At 40.1% G+C, this 22,093-nt stretch overlaps 2 protein-coding genes across 2 annotated transcripts in view; one reads left to right on the top strand and one right to left on the bottom strand.

Moving 5' to 3' along the window:
* LOC100711262 (malate dehydrogenase, cytoplasmic) overlaps positions 1–22,093 on the top strand; it is an 868,968-nt gene that overhangs the window by 413,256 nt on the left and 433,619 nt on the right. The window lies entirely within an intron of this gene.
* Positions 512–12,982, bottom strand: zgc:172076. Its single transcript, XM_003452764.5, has 9 exons — positions 11,994–12,982; positions 11,490–11,536; positions 10,143–10,341; positions 8,857–9,014; positions 8,341–8,473; positions 4,963–5,116; positions 4,029–4,152; positions 1,522–1,711; positions 512–1,142 (listed from the first exon to the last, which is right to left on the bottom strand). Exons 1-9 carry the CDS (start codon positions 12,007–12,009, stop codon positions 982–984), a joined length of 1,182 nt encoding a protein of 393 aa, XP_003452812.1. The 5' UTR covers positions 12,010–12,982; the 3' UTR covers positions 512–981.

Below are 22,093 nucleotides of genomic sequence, written 5' to 3' on the forward strand. Positions count from 1 at the left end.
AGGGCATCCCACCCGACCCAACTCCAGTTTTTATTAGAAAGTAATTGTTATCTAAATAAATAGGTAATCGTTAAAACTGTTTTAACTATAAATATAAATATAAATATAAATATAAAAACATCCCATATAAATTTTAAAATAGCCATGTTTGGACAAATCTTTGATTATGTTTGAAAAATAATAAAATGCTTGCTTTTCCAGAAATCCAAGGAAAGGTGATATAGTTAACAGTCAAGGAAAATTAACTTCTTCTGTGATTTCCTCTGCAAAAGTATGAACATGTAATATTTTTCTGTAAAAAAATTAGGTACACTGTGACCTCCTGTCACCCTCCCTGTCACCCTTGTCACACTATCTGGTGGTTCCAGATAAAGTGCTAATATAATGGTTGAGAGTCATATATTTGAGTAAATTTATTCATAGAGCAGAAAATGTAGATTTTTTTTTCTTTCACATCTTAATCTGTATGCTGCTGCTGAAGAGTGTAAACACCAGCCACACCACTGAGATGTTAAATGCACTTACAATTCAGCAAGCAAATTTACTTTCATGCATATTTCAGAACAAATATATATTAAATAATTAACTTATTGAAAAAAGTCACAAAAGTCAAACTGTCTCCTACTGTGGACCAATAACAGTCAATAAGGATTAAAATTATTTCAGTGAGTGCCTTATGAACGATTTGTTTCTTTAATAGATACTTAAATAATAGTTCATGTTTTCCATCAGACAGGTATTCTCTGTAAAAGAAATACATTACTCTTTGTAATTGCAGGGTTGTGCGATCCATTAGTTAATACTGACATCATTCATGTCATCTGTTTTTTTAATCCATCGTGAAGTCCTATTGTAAAGTACAACTTTTATCAACTTAATCTTTATCTTGATCAAAGTAGGCAAGGTACATTTTTCCATAGTCTTCTTAACAATCATTTCTTTTTGCTAGTTTTCCTTCAGCCACTTGTCTTCCTAATGTTTCTACTTCTGTGCAGGAACAAGCTCATCTATACTTAGGCTGCCTTCCAGCCTTTTCTCCATGATGATAAGTAGCTTAACCCCGTCCACCACCAGCTGGGTCAGTGCCACCTCGGTAAGGCCAAAGGTTGCCATGTTGCCTATGTTATATAGTTCCGGGGAATCTGGGAAATGAAAAGATTTGGAAAATTTAAATCCAACACTGACAGTTAGTGGTGTGGGAGGCAGCAAATGTGGTATTGATGTGATACCAAGTAAATACAGCATGAGTATTGCTAAAACCAAATACCAGTACTGATACTTTTAACTCAGGGGTCTCAAACTCATGGCCCACGTCACCCCTACTTGCGTATGTTGACGTGAAGAAATATAACACAATTTGGCCCTTGAAGTTACATTTTTTGTTAGGGAGGATTTGTTCGTTGTTGAGTGCAATGTTAAAATAAGTTCTTTAAAAAGCAAAAAATGATTTAATATGAATTAATTCAAAACTTAGTCAAAGTTTTGAAGCTATGAAATATCAGATCTAGGTCTTCTGTTTACCTGTTTTGTCCATGTTGATCCTCAGTCTTTTCAGGACATCCTTAAGGTGTTTATGTTTGGGAAGGTGTTGCAGTTTGATGAGGACGCTGATCCTCAGACCTGTACCCACATTAGCCGGGGAGCTCGTCACCCATCCCAACTGCTGCTTCCAGATAAACGGATGTCTGAGACCTCTGTAGTACTTCTCCAGCTAGATACAAACAATCAGTCTTCATGAGTTCAACCTGGTTTCCCTGGTGGAGCTTTTGCAGTTACTTTTTAATGCCCTAAGTACTTTTTCTAGAACTAGCATAAGTGAAAAACTTCATCTATCCATCCATTCATTTTCTTTTGCTTATCTGGTGTTGGGTTTCAGGGGCAACAGCCTAAGGTGAGGAGGTTTAACACCTCGGGACTTGCACCAGAAAATAAAAAATCCAGTAATTCTAGGGGGTGCTGGGTTTAGGGAAGTTACGCAAATTTGCGCAGGTTTAGTAAACCTAGTGCTAGAAAGCCAATCCAGCACTCCGCAGCTCCCATGCCACTGTCTGTCTCCGCTGGCAGTCCAGCCGTCCGCCTCTGCTGGAGGGTCCGAGGGGCCTGTTCAGCCGCCTGTCTCCGCTGGACAGTCCGAGGGGTCCGTTCAGTTGCCTATCTCCGCTGGAGGGCCCGAGGGGTCTGTTCAGTTGCCTGTCTCCGCCGGAGGGTCCAGTTGTCTTCTGTTTCAGCTGGGGGTTCTGGAGAGCCCAGCCAGCATCAAGCCACGTCAGCTGGGGGTTCAGGAGAGCCCGGCCAGCATCAAGCTATGTCAGCTGGGGGTTCTGGTGAACCCAGCCAGCATCATGTCGAGTTAGCTGGGGGTTCAGGAGAACCCAGCCAGCATCACGCCTCGTCAGCTGGAGGGTCCGAGGAGCCTGTCCAGCCTCAGGTCTCACCAGCTGGGGGTTCAGGGGAACCGAGCCAGCGTCACGCCTCGTCAGCTGGAGGGTCCTAGGAGCCCGGTCAGCATCACGCCTCCTTAGCTGGGGGTCCTGGAGGACCCAGCCAGCACATCCTCGTGTCCACTGATGGCTCTGGGGAGTCCGTTCAGCCACCACCTGCTCCACCACCTGCAACTTCCACATCTGGTTCCGCAGCTGCCACGCTGCTTCGCAGTCGGCCTTCAGACCTGCTCTTTCGCCACCACTGCCTTCTGTGTGGCCGGCCTCCGGACCTGCTCTGTCGTTGCCACTGCCTTCCGTGTGGCCAGCTGCTTTCGCGCAGTCGGTCCGGAATTTGATTTTGGATTTTTGTGCTGTTGACCCCCTGAACTGCTAAATTGGAGGGGGGGTACTGTCATGGTTCTGGGTCATTTTGACCCAGCATTTTCAGTTTCTTATATTCCTTTGTATTATGGTTTGTATTCTGATGCTTTTGTTATGCTTTGTTGTTTATTAGTATACTTATACTGGAACATTTTTGTGTTAATTAGTAAATATAACATAAAAATGTTCCAGTTTATTCTGACTTAAGATTTTGTTTTTAGGTTTTGTGTCTTGTGCCCTCATATTTAGTGTAGGTTTAGTTCTGTGTCTAGTCTGCGTCTTTGTGAATTGTTTCCTGTTTTATTTTTAAGGTTTATGTCTTACGTCAGTGTTTCTGGCTTCGCTCCCCCTGTCTCGTTAGCCCTAATCTCTCCCAGCTGTGTCTTCCTCCTCTTTCCTATTCCTTGATGACTTCCTCAGTGTATTTTAGCCCCGTGTGTCTCTGTGTCAGTGTCGCATCGTACCCTCAGATTTGCCTGTGTGTTTCCGGTTTCAACTTTCATTGTTCAGTTTATGTTTTGTTCTTTGCCAGCATTAAAGCTGTGGTTTTTGAGTTGCTATTTTGTCTCCACGAGTCCTGCGTTTGGATCCTCATCTCCGCCTGCCTGCACACAGAGCCCCTGACACAGGATCCCCCAAGGGACGTGTCTGAATCCTCTCAGTCCACAAAACACATGTACACATGATAAACTCCCATGCACAATCAAATATCATTGAGAGGATAAAGAGTTCATCCAGCACATGACTAGGATGAAAAGTGCATTGTTCTTCCTTGCTATAGATCTGATAATAATTATAAAATTGGTCAGTGGCCTGCAAATTAGGGTGTCCTGGTGCCATGTGCACTTTATAAACATCCTAATGTTTATAAGTGCACATGGCACATCCTAATCCATGTCGACAAATTAAGATTTCAACACAAGTCCAATAAGAAACCTGAATGTTGTTGCCCAAGTCAGTGTTGAAGTTTCCCATTAGGACAATGAAGATGCTAGGTGGGGAACACTCAGCACCACATCCAGCAGCTTGAAGAAGAGTAGGGACTCTCAACTGTTTGGTGCATAAACGTGCAAATGACAGTCAGCACCTATACCCAATCTGAAGAAGCAGAGAGGCAGCCCTCTCATCCACTGGGAAAAACCCCAATATACAAGCAACAAGTTGGGGGAGGGGGTACAGTGAAAATTTTATTATTATTATTTATTCATGTTTATTAAAATTTACCTTTTGCAAGTTGATGCAGATGCATTGAAAAGCTTGAGCCACATTGGCATCTTCTCGCGTTGATACCAGCCTGAGGTGCTCATCTATGTTGACCCAGACCAACAGGCTCCTGTCTTCACTCACCCTGCATGAAGAATTATGGCACATTAAATATCTGACTTAGATTAATTTTAAACATCACAGACTGATAGTGACTATAGATTGTATTTAAAAGATGGATGTAGCCAAGATTGTAAATGAACTGATTCTTATATAACCCAGAGCACTCAAAGCACTTTATACAACATGCCACATTCACCCATTTACACAAGCACTTTTTTCTATGCTTTTAAGTGCTTTCTAACTAATATTTACACATTCATACTCGGATGGATGTATTGGAGAGCAACTTGGGGTTATTATCTTGCCCAAGGATATTTGGCATTCAGACTGGGGGACCTAGGGATCAAACCACCAGCCGTCCCATTAGCAGATGACCTGCTCTACCCCCTGAGCTACAGCCACCCCCATATCACTTATTAGTTTAAAAAGTCCTGATTTTGAAATCTCAAGCTGTCTTTTAACTATTGCCATTTCATTTCATTTTGAAAACTGATATCATGAGCAAGAGATCGATCTTGTCAACCACAAAACAGGTCAGTGCTAAAGTATACCCTGCTTAATCTTCTAGGTACAAATAGTGACCATAACATGAGGTGTAAGGATTTTAGGTCACACACACAGACAGACATGTTTTACATGGCTAAAACAACTTGGGGTCAAATTGACCGCAGAGGAACACCGTATGCAAAATCTGTAAAGCTCACTGAATCTTTTATTTATGCTTTATATGTTTTACACTTCTGCACAGTGGAAGATTATGGCATTTATGAAAATCAAACTTTTAACTACCTGCGACCAGAGCAGGTTCTATATCCATGAAAACAATACTGACCAAACTGCCCTGGCATCAGGCCAGTCCCGGGCCACACCTATGCGGAGCTGGAAGGAAGTTGGAGCTTTAAGATTCAGCTCACTCTGTTGCTCTTGGCTTAAGTCCGTTAGTAAGAGAAGTCGACCTGCCAGCTTCTGTTCCAGTTGCTCCAAAGCTGAAAAGCAGGAGACTGGTAACTAGTCTGGTGTCATTGGTACCTTGTTGACAAAACATCTTAATGTTACAAGTAACACTTAACTACTCTTAACTATAGACTCGCTCAAGAGTCACACATGGCATTGTCTTCATTCTTGACATGAGGCATCAAGGGTTAACTGTCACAATTAGCAGTTTTTCAAATCGAAAATGAATGCTCAATAAAAACCTACTTTCAAAAACCATTTTCAAATTCCAAATTAAATAACACATTTCCAAAATCTTTTTTAAAAAAAAAAAAAAAAAAAAAGAAAAGTAAGTAAATGGATTCAGAAATCAAAGATTTATTTCTGATTTTTAAAATGCGATTTTCATTTTCTCATTTTCAAATCCATTTCCTCACCGCATTTCCGTTTCCTGTTATCCTGTGGATTAGGATTATATGGATGGTGGATTATATTAGCATATGCATTAGCTTTTGAATTAACTATGGGATTAGCTCTTGGATTAGCTAACAGATTAACTACATCTTTTAGCATTTCCTTGATTCTTCTGGTCCTTGAAAATGCAATGGAATTCACCATGCTGTGCAATATAAGGAGCTCTCTGATTTGTTAGAGACAGGCTGCCTGGATTTTTATACACCCTGTGCTGTAGCTTTGCACTCCTAAGAAGTGGGTGTGCTTGTACAAAGGGCATTTAGCCTCTGAATTTGTACTCTGACCAACATGGATATCTGAAGAATATGTAGTGAAATGTTGAGCCAAACTTTAGAGTGTGCACCTGTGGACTCAGCCTGATCATTTTTTTTTTTGTCTTTTTACAGCTTTATTTGAGTGAAGTGAAGTGTGTGCAGTGAAGAGTGACAGGAAAGCATGGGAGAGAGAGTGAAGGGAAGACATGCAGCAAAGGACCATGGGTCAGATTTGAACTTGGGCTGGCCGCTCTCAGCCATGCAGCATATGGTCGCCTGCTCATCTCAGTGAGCTAAACCAGTGTGATGCTCGTTGCACTGCTCTTTAAGGATCATCCTAGCATATGAAAATATTACATTCCTCCAGTACTGCTAGGTACCGTTTTTAGTACGCTAATGTGCTCTTCACAAATAAAGCTTAAAGCAACTGTAACAACTAGCACCGAGCCCTGTTAGATTTACACAGTGTGTAAAGTTACAGCCATTGCTCTAAATTGCTGTAACCTACAGCCATTATAATCATGATTAAAATGCTGTCTATAAATAGTCCATATGTTACCACATAACTTTCTAATACTTTGAGTTAAAAGAACTGAAACAGGGTGTTTATAATGATAGCTGTCACTTTTGTTATTCCTTATATTACTCGCCTCTGTTAAGGCAAAGAGTAGAGAGACTTAAGAGATTTAAGTTCATTTGTTTTAATTACAGGACTTCACACATTCATTCTCAGCTGGACATAGAGAGGCTGGGATTAGGTGAATATGGTCCTATATGGTATGAATATGAATATGGTAATTATCTAACACAGTATGTTGAATTGTAGCAATAAATGTCTATCATATTGTAACCTACAGTACCCTTATCTAGTCAAACGTGTTGTAAAGATAAAGAGTGAAATGTAGTTATTAATAAAATATATGTGATGAAAACCAAAGATGAAACTGATTCAGTTCATTAATTTTCTTTGTATGCTTTGTAGGTTCTGTGCCTGATACTGTGGTGTATACCGTAAATGATGTGGAAACACACACATTTACACATTTTCCTGTCTCTTTCGAAATCTGAGCTTTGATTGTTAAATATAAACAATGAATGCATTTAAAGCAGAAATTGGACACCGAGCATCAAAAGTTCGGTTAAATAACATGAGTACTGTAAAGTTTTGTTTCCTAACCCAGAAGCTGGGGATGGCTTAATCTTGACAAGGAGGCAAACCTCAGCGCTTTACATTCTGCACCTTATTTCTGTTCAATAAAGTGCTTTAAACTAAACCCTAAATTAAATCCCATTGAGCATTTTTTAAAAGTGATTTTTGTTCAAATTCCTAGCTTAGACTTTAAGGCTCCCAGTGTGTCAATCAAATGGCACAATTCATCTGTGGAGTACCCTTCCAACCACTACGGGACATTTGCAACACTCGGACCAGGAAATGGGCACACAACATCATCAAGGACCACACCGACCCACAGCACACACTGTTCACGCTCCTGCCATCTGGCAGATGCTACAGGAGTGTGAAGCAAGGACAGCCAGACTTAAAAACAGTTTCTATCCACAGGCAATCAGGCTACTGAATCACTGAAATATTGTGGAACTGTAATTATCTTAACTTGTAAATTTGCATTTGTTACATACTCTGTATATATTACCACTGTGACAGTATTGCAACTACTTGCAGTTTAAATTCTGACTACACCCATACATAAACTACAAGTGCTACAAATCACTTGTTTTACTGCATTATTTTCTATGCTATTTTCTAAGCTTAGGATTAGGTTTACTCTATATTTTAGTTAGTTGTTTCTTACTGCAAAGTAAGAATTTCATTGCTCCGTGTAACCACTTGTGTTTTGCAGTGTATATGACAATAAACTTCTTGAATCTCGAATCTGTAAAACACAATGCAAAATGGAAAAAAGAGCACATTAGCACACTAAAAACAATAGCTAGCTAGTACTGCTGTGATGTAATATTTTCATAAGCTAAGATGATCTTCAAAGAGCGTGGCTACATGCAGTGACATTAGTGTTAGCCATTCTACATGCAGTGACACTAGTGTTAGCCATTGTGGTGACAAACTTCTTTATTCTGTGTATTGATCACTTTAGTAATAGTAATATCACTTTCTCACTTAGTTAGATGCATGTATGCATGTCACAAATGGACCTTATTGCAAATACACACACACAGTGGGGCATTGTAAGTTCATGGGAGATGTTAAACAGATAGTGAGACTCCTTGTCCATATCTCAGAGGAGAAGGAGGGAGGATTTAGGATGTAAATTCTTAGGCAACAGCTAAGTGAAAAACAAATTTGTAATTTTCTTTCCAAGTGGAAAGTCCAAGAGGGTTTATTCTATTCTATTCTATTCTATTAGCCCAGTAATTGACTGTCAACTTTTCCAATGTGTAGTCTGTCACCCTGTAAAACCTGGGATGGGCTCCAGGTCCTTGTGACCCTGAATTGGATGGATGGATTGATGGACTGATTGTGTTTTTATACTGGCACTCTACTTTGTTAGTACTGAAATAAAGACTTGCAGTACCTTGCCTAGCCAGTGTGAGAAGCTGTCTGCGCTCTCCTCGGCTGCAGTGTGTTGGGAAGCAGAAATCTTCAATACCTCGAACAACACTGACCTCACAGCGTACAGCGTACGATCTGTCCAAGTCATCACCACCCTACACACACACACACACACACACACACACACACACACACACACACACACACACAATTTATAAGCCAGATCAACTGGGATGGGAATTGATTATAAAATCAATTTAAAAAATCAATCAATAAAATTAATGTCCATATGAACATTACTTTAAATTTATTGGACATTATAGACTGCTCCAATATTTTCATCCTCCGACACACAAACTGAAATCGGCTTATTGTAGGGCACACACACACACACACACACACACAACTCATTTTTGTACCCAACCTTGCCTCCCTTTTTCAATATAGTTCACTTTGGGGGCCTGTGGTTTGACCACAGCCTTCAATTCATGCTGCGATTATTTTTGAGTTTATTATTCACAGTGTTTTGAGTAGCTACCTTCAAGTTGTCATAGTTCAAATCACTCTCTGGTGTCTGGCTGGTGATCTTCTGTTCATGATATGCTTCAATAACTCGGTCAAAGAAATCACAGAACAGGATGTAGGACTCGGCATCACCGGCAACACACCCGACAGATACAGGACCTAAATAATCTCCTTCATTAAAAAAAAAAGGAACAAAAGTGACAGAAGGACCTAGTGAATAATCTGAACATTTACCTAAAAATTTCTCCACAGATGTTCATGGAATTGCCACTTTGGACTTCATTCGTTTAAAGTTTCTTTCAATAAATCTCCAGAGTAATTAGTAAAACAGTAAGTAAAGTAAAACAAATTAAAGTGTTTAAACTTAAAGTATGTAAACTTTTTGCATCCATCAGAGCATGAATGCGTGTGAATATTAGATAGCACTTAAATAGGGTAAGCGTATAAAAAGTGCTTGTGTGAATGGTGTGAATGAGGCAATTTGTATAAAGCACTTTGAGGGCTCAGTTAGAGTAGAAAAGCACTTTATAAGAACTAGTCCATTTACCATTTACCATCAAATAGAAGACTGAAAGTCCAAAGCTGAAAATGCTGTTTAAAAAATCCAGGATCATAACACTCACTATGTGTTAATAGACCTCTCTGCATCGAATCATATCTGTTATTAATCTCTGTCTCTCTTCCACAGCATGTCTTTATCCTGTTTTCCTTCTTCACCCCAACCGGTCGCAGCAGATGGCCGCCCCTCCCTGAGCCTGGTTCTGCCGGAGGTTTCTTCCTGTTAAAAGGGAGTTTTTCCTTCCCACTGTCGCCAAAGTGCTTGCTCATAGGGGGTCATATGATTGTTGGGCTTTTCTCTGTATTTATTATTGTGCTATCTACTGTACAATATAAAGCGCCTTGAGGCGACTTTTGTTGTGATTTGGCGCTATATAAATAAAATTGAATTGAATTGAATTGAGGTAGAGATACAGCATTGCAAGGTGGCTGTAGCTCAGGTGGTAGAGCAGGTCAACTACTAACCAGAAGGTTGGTGGTTTGATTCTAGTCTTGTCCAAGGATTTTGGCATGCCAAATATCCTTGGACAAGATACTAACCACAGGAGACACAGGGATGAGACAAAGACTCAAAAGGAACCTGACCAACAAGAAACCATGAACCATAAAAGCAAATAAACTCAAACACATAAAAAGAACCAAACGCAACAGTAAACTGTATACAACTTGAACTTAAATCAGCATTACAATGCAAAGAAAAATCTCACACATACAGAATAACTCAAAACCCTGTTACATCACCTGGTTCCTCCAGGCCGGGACGAATGACATCATCAAAGATTACTCCACTCTGGGTGCAGCGGTTAAACTGTCGGCGGTACAGATCCAGTGTGAGGATTCGACCCATCCAGGTAAAGTTCCTGCACAAGTCAGGAAACTCCTCTTGAGGGAAACCTCTCTTCAGGTGAAATTGGGCCATGGGGTCAGGGGGAATCAAATTCTTAACAGAAAAGACAAACACAGAAGAGAGAGTAAAGTGACCAACATATTTTTTCACTATTATATTAATAACCCAGAGGTCACTGCTGTTCACAGAGTAATACACCACATATTTGAACCAGGTCTCCTAATATATGACCAGGACAGCAGAGGTTTATGCATATTACAGATTATTGGAGCTAAGTTTTCAACATTTTTCAAGTGCTTTGTATTCCAAACACTAGCATTCGAAAAAGGTTTTGCTAACAAGAAAGTTACAGAGTGCAATATGGTGGACAAAGTATGCAACATTAACAAACATAATGTCGTTTAAGGGTGGTTGTCCTAGACTTTTTTGAATTTTTCATTTATCTGTCATTTTAAAAGTGATACCAATGTATCTTCAAAATGCCAATACCCCACTCATATGTCAGGGTCTATTCATGATCTATTCAGGCTCTTTGGTGAAACTGGTCACATCGGTGCCATTAAATACTCAGATGGTTCATTTAGGACTACTGTAAGACCCAACCCATCAAAAAATGACATGTTTATTAACCCTTATAACAAAATCCACAAGCATTTTCTTGCTATATCATGTTGTGTATGTTATATTTTTATAATATATTTATTGTATATTTTTTGTATTGCATTTGATACATTGGGCATTTTTGATGATCATGTTGATGAGATAGAGGTCTCAGAAACTCATGTATCAAATATGAGTTTAAGGGCATTATAGGGTTAACAGAATAACACAGCCACAATGCTGAATGATGAATGTAATGTCATCTTTCTGTTACTTTATTTTAATGAAATTTTTCATCCTTTTTTCTTTAGCTAACAAAAGGTACAAAAAATTAAATAAATAAACCTTTTGCTATGATCTTACACTGCATTCATGTTATGTGAATAGATTTTGACAGCAATTCAAATCAGTCAGGAAAACTGCTAAGAACTGTTCCACTTTGTGAAAACAGTGAGGCTGCTGAGTGTCTGTTGTTAGTTCAGTTCTGCAAAATCATCAGTCATCAAGAATATCTAATCCATAATTACTTTCTAATATACTCTGTTTCTATGTTTGACTGCAGCTGTAGATGACACAATTTCTTTTTATTGAATTACAATGTATCACACTGCTTATTCTTATTCTTACATTGATATGATTACCTCTAAAATTGGCCGGTATTTCACCTCCTTAGGAAATGTAACTGGAGCTGAGCAGAAGGCAAACAGTTAAGAGATCAAAATTTTAATCAAACAGATTAACAGTACTAAAGACAGAAACACAGTCAGTCTTAAAAATCTTCATATAAGTATGAAAATATTGGTCCAGAGACAAGATCAGAAAGGACTTCAGTTAACAGATAGTCTAGTGTTGAAAACTTGTTTGATTTTCTACTTAAAATGCTAGCATTCTTTATGCTTCAATATACTGTAAATACTGATTAATGTTTGTATCAGGTTTGTAACTATACTTGATTGTAAATGTATTAGCATTTAATGTTATTCTGACTTTAACCTGTTTATACCACTGGTTACATTATCAGTTAGATCATCTTCTCAGTTTTACTAACATAAAAGATGTTAGTCACGCAGTGTATGGCAAAACAAATCTTTATTACAGTGAATGGAAAAAACAGAACCATGCAGTGAAAATGATGGGACACTCACGTTTGACCTTCCACATATTGTCGTCTTGATGGAAAAACAGATGGCTGTCTGTACAACACCAACAAAATATCTAAGAATAGTTGTGTTTGTGGTGAGCATCTCATCCTGCAGCCTGCAGGAGTCCAGTTACAGTCCGCATAATGTCACCCTTTTTATAACCACACACAACACACCACTGCTGCTATGTTTGAACTGCTCTGAATGTGTGTTTGGGAGGTCATGCTCTAATCCTTCAGTTCAGAATGTATGACATCATGTTTTTTTGTTTTTTATCTTCTATTCTATTCTTACAGTCCATATGGCTTTGAGCAGTCTTGTCACTGTTCACATGGCTTGATTCTTTTTTTGAATTTACTTAAAAATGTGCTCAATAGCAGCTTTCTGTGAAATCAAGTCTTGACAGTGATGATCTAGTGGTGCTGTGTAGATGCCTTTTCTGAAATTAAAGACACAGTTTCCTAACTAGCTAAAGTGCATCACATTTAAGCCTTTACTCTCCCCTGTCTTACCTGCAACACACGACACTGGTGGAACTTCACTTCCACCTGATAAAAATTAACATTGACTACTAGGTGTCAAACACTAGGTGTACCAATATAGAGGGTAGGTAGAGTCACAGAGGGAGAAAAACACTAGTAGCCTGACAGTTTTATTTTGCAAAGGTTAAATTAAAGCAAAGGATGTATAATACATAGTTCTTCAACTCCACCACTTACAGTACATACAAGTATTCACTTGTTCCACATTTTGTAATATTAAAACCTTAATCCACTGGGATTGCAAACATTTTTTGCCTCAAAACTCTACACACTGCTCCTCCGAATGACCAATTTAAAAAAGGTTTGCATGAAATTCTTGAAAAACAAAAATATGACTTGAATGAAGGACTAAATGAATCAAATGTATCAAAATAAAGGATTTTGTATTTTAATAATGAATTTAGCAATAAAATATGAGTTAGTAAAGTATTTTACTCATTTCAGAATCAGTATCAGAATACTTTATTAATCCCTAAGGAAATTATGTGGGTTACAGTTGCTCTAAGACAGTAACAGTAACAGACTAAACTATTTAAATAATACAATATGTTACTGAGTTTATAGATTTAAGAAATAGTGCTAATATATACAAATCACTCAATTATACATATCAAGAATATTGCAGAGGTAAGAATATTATAGGGGTGGAATATATGTGATTGACATTAGACTCTAACCTGTGAACTTTGTCAATTGCTATTTTACTGTAGAGCATGTGCAAAAAGGGTGTAACTATTGCAGTGTTTAGAATGTGTTAGATGGAGGAGTTGTACAGGGAGATGGCCACGGGCAGGAATGATTTACTGAACGACACAGGAAATCATTCCTGCCCGTGGCCATCTCCCTGAACAACTCCTCCATCTAATACAATTTATTTTCTTACTTTTTTAATTTAATTTGAATTAATTATTATTCTACTACTACTACTACTGCATCAGAGATGCATCAACTTTGAGTTAATATCTTGACCCAGGATATTTGGCATGCAGATTGGAGCAATTAGTAGATGACCTGTGCTACCTCCTGAGATACAGCCACCTGAAACTAAAACCGGCACTCTTAAATATCTGTTAAGATGATCTAAAATAAAAAATTAAATGTTATTCAGAACATTCTTACTTTTGTATGTATTGTATCCATAGTTTAAAAGCATCATTACCACATCATAAAATATCTAAAACGCTTCTGCGTTGTTTACAGTAAGATGGGTCCTCAGCATAGATTATAAAATCCATATAACTGCACTGTTTCAACTTGTACCAAAAGTGCAAATTTTGCACATTACACCAGCTTTTAAATCCTAACAGATACGCAGCAAGGCTGAGTCTTGCAGCCATGTATTCTTAAATTGTCCATGTGATCTGGACACACCTATGTGTCTAGTGACACTGGAAGGTTAAATGACAAAGGCATGACACAAAGTAATGCAATCTGTTACCCAGTAGCTCAGTAGGTTAGTTTCTGCAACTTCACTTACATAATTTCCATATGGAATAATAAAGTATTCTGATTCTGATTCTGAAAAACAATTAACAAAAAAGCTAACTACTTTCTACATGGGGTATGTAAATAAGGTAATGCAATGTGATATAATTAGAAAGTAACAAATAATGTGGATGGCGCCAAAGCTGGACTGGTAATCTGGAATGTTGGGCACTTGTCTGGTTGGTCAACACACTTGGGAACCAGCCCTACAAACACTGACATTAGCCCAACAGTATCGGTAATTTTCATTACCGACTCTGTCTTGGCCAATTAAAGGGGGTAAAAGGGCATGTAGCCAGTTGAAGAATACACAATGCCTGAGCTCTTTCTCATCGCGGGGGTCTTGAACAACACTGGCCTGATAATGGGATTGTTTTTCAGTGCTGTCTAATAGCCATAATCACTTTCTCTTGCTGAAAACACATCCTTGTTTTTGGTTAACAACTGACTAAATTTTTGGCACTGGATGTCCCGTGTGTTTGCTTGAACGGGAACTGTTTAGTCTCACCCCATTTCAACATTTTCTATGGTTTCTTCGAGACTGAAGAAGTCACTTGGATGAGTGACGAAACGTTTCTCCCACTGAAAACGCTATGTCCAGATGTACAGAATCAACCTTTGGGGATTTACTTACCTGGATGATTGCATCAAGATTGTCCACTTCTTAATTTAGTCTAAAGTTGAGGTTTTCCCTCAGTTCTTGAGGGAGGGAAGTGAGCAACCTACACTACTTCCGGCGCCACTCCGAGCTGGCAGCCAGTATCAGCAGCTCCGACCTGACCGAGTCCTTTTTTCTCTTTAATATATGTTTGTTGTTCTTGTGTTTCTTGTATTTGTTTTTCTATTGCCCCAAAATGGAGCTCAGAATTTTATGGACAATCGTGTCCTTTGTTACATTTTTTATGGCATCGGTGTCCGGAGAGCGCGTGGAGGTCCGACCTCCCATTGTTTACAGCAGAGATCAGCTGTTAGCCCTCGGGGCCTCTGCTGCCCTGCCTACCGCCAAGCAAGCCAACATCCCCCGAGAGGTGAGGAGGAAGAGACGCGGTACTCGGGCTGGGATTGGGCGTCGCAGTAAAGTTAGGAGGTACAGGCCAGCGATTCCATCTATTATTATGGGGAATGTGAGATCTCTCCCCAACAAAGTAGACGAGCTGGCGGCTCTTACCCAACATCAGAGGAGCTACAGGGAGTGCAGCCTGAGTGCTTCACAGAGTCGTGGCTAACTGTGCTAACTCCGGACTCACACGTAAACATGGATGGTTTTCATCTGATCCGGGCCAACAGAACAATGGAGAGTGGTAAGAACCTTCACCCAGTATGTCACCTGCCACACCAGAGACAATAAAACATTGGACTTATTGTATGCCAACACCAAGGAGGCATACAGCTCATCACCTCCCCCTCCCCTGGGGGGCTCAGATCACAACCTGGTTCATCTCCAGCCTGTGTATAAACCTCTAGTACACAGGGAACCAGTTGTGAAACGCACAGTAAGGAAATGGTCGGCAGAGACTGAAGAGGCCCTGAGGGACTGTTTCTGTTTCAACTGTGTGGGTCAACCTCTGCTGCCCTTTGGAGGATGACCTCAACAGCATCACAGACCGCATTACGGATTACATGAACTTCTGTGTGGACAACACCGTACCCATCATAAAGGTACAATGTTTTTCTAACAACAAGCCATGGATAAATCCTGAAATTAAGGCTCTCCTCAAGGAGAAGAAGAGAGTCTTTAGATCTGGAGACAAACAGGAGCTGAGAGTTGTCCAAAAGAAGCTGAAATGGAAGATAAGGCAAGGGAAGGAAAACTACAGGAGGAAGATGGAAGAGCAGCTGCAACAGGACAACATCAGAGGGGTTTGGAACAGCCTGAAGACAATCTCAGGACAAAAACCAACCCCCCAGGCTGCAGGAGACTTGGGGTGGGTGAATGACCTAAATAAATATTTTAATAGGTTTGATCAACCACCCACCCCTCCCCCAGCATCGTCCCCCCTGCTGCAATCTCCTTCATCTTCAGGGACTGCCTGTCCTTCATCTCAGGACTTCACACCTCTCAGCTTCTCACCTCCCAGCTCCCAGTCATACACCCCCCTCCCCCAAAATCCAGTCTTTCTATCTCAGCACTTCAAGTGAGGAACGAGCTTCGCAAGATCAAGGTGCAGAAGGCTGCAGGTCCAGATGGCATCGGCTCCAGGCTCCTGAGGTGCTGCGCAGATGAACTGTGTGGCATCCTAGGATATCTGTTCAACCTGAGCCTGTCACTGGGGAAAGTACCATAGCTGTGGAAGACATCCTGTGTGGTACTGGTACCAAAGACCTCCCATCCCAAGGACCTCAGCAGCTACAGGCTGGTAGCCCTGACATCACATCTGATGAAGACCCTCGAGAGGTTGGTTCTAAACCATCTGCGCCCCCTGGTGAGGTCTTCATTGGATCCGCTGCAGTTTGCTTACCAGCCTGGCATTGGGGTGGAGGACGCCATCATCTACCTCCTGCACCGAGCTCTGACTCACCTGGAGAAGCCAGTGAGGATCATGTTCTTTGATTTCTCCAGTGCTTTCAACACCATCCAGCCACAACTTCTGAGAGACAAGCTGGAGCTATCGGGAGTGGACCACCACATGTCCCAGTGGACTACCTCACAGGATGCCCACAGTATGTGAGGACACAGGGCTGTGTCTCTGATACGCTGGTCTGCAGTACGGGGGCCCCACAGGGAACTGTGCTGGCACCATTCCTCTTCACCCTGCAGACTTCTCCATCAACTCCCCACGCTGCCACCTACAGAAGTTCTCTGACAACTCTGCCATAGTCGGGCTCATCACAGGTGAGGACGACTCAGAGTACAGACAGTGGACTCTGGACTTTGTAGACTGGTGTCAGCAGAACCACCTGCTGATCAACGCCGGGAAAACCAAGGAGTTGGTGGTGGACTTCCGGAGACGCAGACTCACCACACTGACACCGGTGAACATCCAGGGAGTGGACATTGAGATAGTGGACTCTTATAGGTACCTGGGTGTTCACCTGAATAATAAACTGGACTGGAGCCACAACACAGATTCTATGTGACAAACCTTAGTGTGCCCATAGCTAATGTGTAGCTAATGTTGTACGCTGTGTGTGATGCTCAAATGAATCAGAATAAAAGACATACATCACTCAGGTGAAAAGAAAAAAATGTGTAGCGAGAGGTTCCACAAGGGTGCAATATGTACATGAGAGTGGTTCCTGATTATGTGTGTCCATATTAACTTATATGAGCAAGCATGTGCGCGCTTTCTGCTTTTATTATGCACACTACGCTAGACACATGCACTTCTTAATTAGAGTTTAGACACTGCTGATTGGCAGTCTCAAATTACTGGATATCTTTTTATATCCTTCTCCTGTTTTGTAAAGTTCATCTATCTTCTCCTGGAGATCCTCTAATAATTCTTTTGCTTTCACCATGCTCCCAAGCCTAGAAACTGACGTTTTATAGCCATACACTTATTACAAGCGAACAGATCACAGGGAAGAATAGCTGCCTTTAGTAGTCATTTAAACCTGTGTGTGTCAACTTGTGTGTGTTATCATGCCAAAAGTTTCAGGTTATGTAAAATTTTGATCAGGGTGATTTGGGTTGTTTTCTGTTGCCATTATGATTTATGTTTTTCATATTGTGAAACATCCTGCAAAACAACCTGACAAAACAAAACAAACAACCTGATTTAATTTCTCTAAATCTGAAAGTGGCTATGCAGTGACATTCCCCATCATAAAATACAATGGTGTGAAAAAATGTTTGCCACCTTCCTGATTTCCTGTTTTTCTGTTTGTCACACTTAAATGTTTCTGATCATTATAAAAATGTAAATATTACACAAAGATAACGCAAGTAAACACAAAATGCAGTTTCTAAATGAAGGTATTTATTATTAAGGGGAAAAAATCCAAAATTATATGGCCCTGTGTGAAAAAGTGATTGTCCCTAAACCTATTAACTTGTTGGATCACCCTTAGCAGCAACAGCTCCAATCATGTGCAATAACTGGCACTGAGTCTTTTACAGCTGTGGAGGAATTTTGGTACATCTTTGTAGATTTGTTGTAATTCACCCACCTTGGAGGGTTTTTGAACATGAACCGCAGCTTCTCAGCGGAAGCTGTGGCATGGCAGCGGAAGCTGTGGTATGGCCACAGCTTCTCAATCACATTCGTGTTAGGAATTTAACTAGGCCATCACAAAGTCTTAATTTTGTTATTCTTCAGCCATCCAGAGGTGTTGGATCATTGTCCTGATGCAGAAAGTGCGCTTCAGCTTAAGGTTAGAGCAGATGGCTGGAAAATCTCCTTCAGGATGTTTTGGTAGACAGCAGAATCCAGGCTTGAATTTACCAGAGGAAGTCTTCCAGGTCATGAGGCATTAGAACAGCTCCAGACCATCACACGTTGTCGATGTGCTCTTGGAGTAAAATTGGTATTTTGAGGTTTTGTTCCCTGCACCTTCGGTTTGGGATATGGGGCTTGACTGTCCTCTGCACTTATGTGCCGAATAGTGGTTCAGAGCACCCAGCCTTCTTGGAGTCCCTGGGCAGGATGCTTGAGGATGCTCCACCTGGGGACTCTGTTGTTCTACTGGGAGACTTCAAGGACAGTGAGACCTGAAGAGGAGTGACTGGGAGGAATGGCCTCGTGGATCTGAACCTGAATGGTGTTTTGTTGTTGGACTTCTGTGAAACCACAATTTGTCCATAACGAACACCATGTTCAAATATATGGGTGTTCATAAATGCATGTTGATCAATTTTTGTAATCGTATCACCAGACCTGCGGCCGTATGTTCTGGACACTTGGGTAAAGAGAGGGGCTGAGCTGTCAATTGATCATCATCTGGTGGTGAGCTGGATCAGGTGGCAGGGGAGGATGCTGGACAGACCTGGCGGGAACATTGAGTCCAAATGGACCATGTTCACGACCTCCATTGCCGAAGTCGCTGCACTGAGATTCAAGATTCAATTCAAGATTGAAGATTCTTTATTTGTCACATGCGTAGTTATACAAGTACAATACATAGTGAAATGTGACCTGATGGAAATTTACAGCTAGTGTACATTGCGTGGGTAAGGTGTTAAAGTGTCTTGTGCTGTAGTAAAGCCAGATCAGGATGAGCTGCGACTGCAAGGTGGTTGGTGCCTGTTGTGGTGTTAACCCCCTGAACCAAATGGTGGACACCAGAGGTGAAGGGAGCCACCAGGCTGATGAAGGAGTCCTGTTAGGCTTCATTAGCCTGTGGGACTTCAGAGGCACCTGATAGGTACCACACTGCAAGTTTTAGATATCACCCAGAATCCCACCTGAATTAAATGATTAGTTCATTACCAGGCCTCTGGAGAACTTCAAGAAATGTTGAGGAGGTAATTTAGCCATTTAAATCAGCTGTGATGGATCAAGGACACATCTAAAACCTGCAGGACACCGGCTCTTGAGGCCTGGAGTTGGCCACCACTGCTTTAGATCGTGGCACGATGTGGTGCTTTTTTACATCTTTTAGTCTGCTTCACTTTGTCAGACAGGTTCTATTTAAGTTATTTCTTGATTCAACAGGTCTGCCAGTAATCAGGCCTGAGTTTGTTTAGTAAAACTCAGCTTTCTAAAAGTGGTTAATCACCATTCATGGTTTAACAAGAGGGGCAATTACTTTTTTACACAGGACCTGGTAGGTTTGGAAGACTTTTCTCCCTTAATCAATGAAATGCTCATTTAAAAGCTGCATTTTGTATTTACATTTTTTTATTTACATTTTTTTGATGATCTGAAACATTTAAGTGTGACAAAACACTAGGAAATCAGGAAGGGGGAAAACACCTACACACCACTGTAGGTGTCCCAAGCTTTACAGCATCATTATTCAAAAACCCTTGAGGCTGCCAAAGGTATTTCAACAAGGTACTGTACATGTTATATGTATTTTTTTTTTTTTATTTTAATAAATTTGCAAGAATTTCAAGCAAACATTATTTTGTCAATATGAAATATTGTGTGTAAAATCTTAAGTGGAAAAATGAATTTAATCCATCCTGAAATAAAGCTGTAATACATCAAAATGTGAAACAGGCATAGCACTGCAAATACTTTCTGGATGCACAATTCCCAATTTTAATGAATTAATCTCAATTCACTCTATTACTTAAAATTTAACATGTTGATAATTTTCAATTTATGCAAGTTCTAAGAAATTATTTCTATGGTATATCTTCTTTTCATATATTTTTATTGAAATTTTCTTTTATACAATACAAACAAACATTTGAACACCCTCACATTCACACACCCATCCATACTTCAAACCCTTCTTCTTTTCCTTCTTTCTCTTTCTCCCTATAATATCCATGTATGACTTCCACATATTCAGAAAGTCCCATTGTTTGCCCTTGGCAATATATGTTAGCCTTTCCAGGCCTAGAGAGTCTGCAATTTCCTTCTTCCAGAGTCCCATGGAGGGAGCATCCATACTCCTCCAACATAGTGCAATGGCTCTTCATGCTTTAAGTAGTCCATAGTCCAGTAATTTAGTCTCTTTTGCCAGTTGCTTAAATTCCCTTGGGTATATTCCAAGTACACAGAGTTTACCTTTTAAAGGGATTTTTACCTTAAACACTTCAGACAGACATTTGATGGCATCTTTCCAAAATTCCCATAGACAATGGATAATAGTTCCTTTTTCAACTGAACATTTAGTACAGATGTCTGGAATGTCATTGGACATATGATGGAGCTTGATGGGTGTTTTATAGGTTCTCATGAGCCATTTATATCAGAGAAGTGTAAAGCGCATGTTTATTGTTTGTTTTTGTGCTTTTAAGCAAGACTGGTTCCAATCATTTTCATCTATGTCCTCTTGGATATCCCTTCTCCATGCATCTAACTTATCCATGGCTGAGTCTTTCAAGGAAAGCATCAATAAGTTATAATACATAAAGAGAAAGCCTTCCCTTTTGTATTCTCAACGTATACCTCCTGTATTTGGTAATGGTGGAAGGTCAGGAATCTGTTGCAATTTTGATGACATATAATTTTCAGTTGTAAGTATTTAAAGAAGTGCTTCGGGGGTATTAAATAGTTTTTATATAACTGATCAAAAGTGAGCAACATGCTGTCTGCATATAGATCTTTAACTTTTTGAATCCCCTTAATTTTCCAATTTTTTAAATCCTACATCATTTTTACCAGGATTAAACTTCTCATTACCCCAAATAGAGCGCTGGAGGATCGCTCAAATTTTTATGTGTTGCATGCCAAATTATAATTGTATTTTTCAAAAAAGGGCTCTTTGTATTCTTTTTTAATGTCTCAGTGTCTGAAGAATATAGAAAAGTGTTTAAGGGAAGATCTGGAACAGATTCTTGCTCAATGTCGACCCAGGCTGGAGGTGTTGTTGGGCAAAAATAATGGGTGGCTGATGTTAGTTGGGCAGCCATATAATACCATCTGAGCTTGGGGACTTGGCAACCTCTTTCACAGGGAAGGTAAAGTAACTTTAGGTGGAGCCTTGCCTTCCTATTACTCCAAATAAATTGGTTAAATAGTTTGTTTAAACTGTCAAAAAATGAATTTGGAAGTGTTTGGAAGTTAATTTTGTATCCTGAAAATTCTCCATTTTTTTTTATTAATTATACCAAATTAGGGATGCTATCTTTCAAATTAGTCATAAGAATATTATATTGTCTGCAAATAAAGAAATTAGATGGTCTCTTCCTCCAATTCTGATACCTGATATTCCTGTATTTGCTCTCACAGCTATAGCTAGAGGTTCTATTGCTAACACAAACAGACAGAGGGCAGCCCTGCCTGGTTGACTGCTGTAAATTAAAGGGTTTTGACATGTTATTGTTAGTTAAAACTTGCGCTATCTGGCTTGTATACAAGAACCGGATCCATTTGAGGAATGTTTCACCCAGTCCATATTTGGGGAGCACCTGTAAGAGATAGATCCATTCTATTCTATCAAAGGCTTTGCATGCATCTAGTGATAACAGCGGTGTGCCCTTACCATTGTTTTCCTCATACAGTACATTTAGGACACGTT

Source organism: Oreochromis niloticus, linkage group LG6 (genome assembly GCF_001858045.2).
Source record: "Oreochromis niloticus isolate F11D_XX linkage group LG6, O_niloticus_UMD_NMBU, whole genome shotgun sequence".
In the NCBI taxonomy this organism is placed as follows: domain Eukaryota; kingdom Metazoa; phylum Chordata; class Actinopteri; order Cichliformes; family Cichlidae; genus Oreochromis; species Oreochromis niloticus.

Excerpts from the sequence above, each read along its gene's own strand:
- zgc:172076 (XM_003452764.5), bottom strand. Across the intron at positions 10,342-11,489 it reads AATACCGGCCAATTTTAGAG|AATTTGATTCCCCCTGACCC; the intron begins GTAATCATATCA and ends TTTTCTGTTAAG. Across the intron at positions 4,153-4,962 it reads CCTGATGCCAGGGCAGTTTG|GGTGAGTGAAGACAGGAGCC; the intron begins GTCAGTATTGTT and ends TTCTTCATGCAG.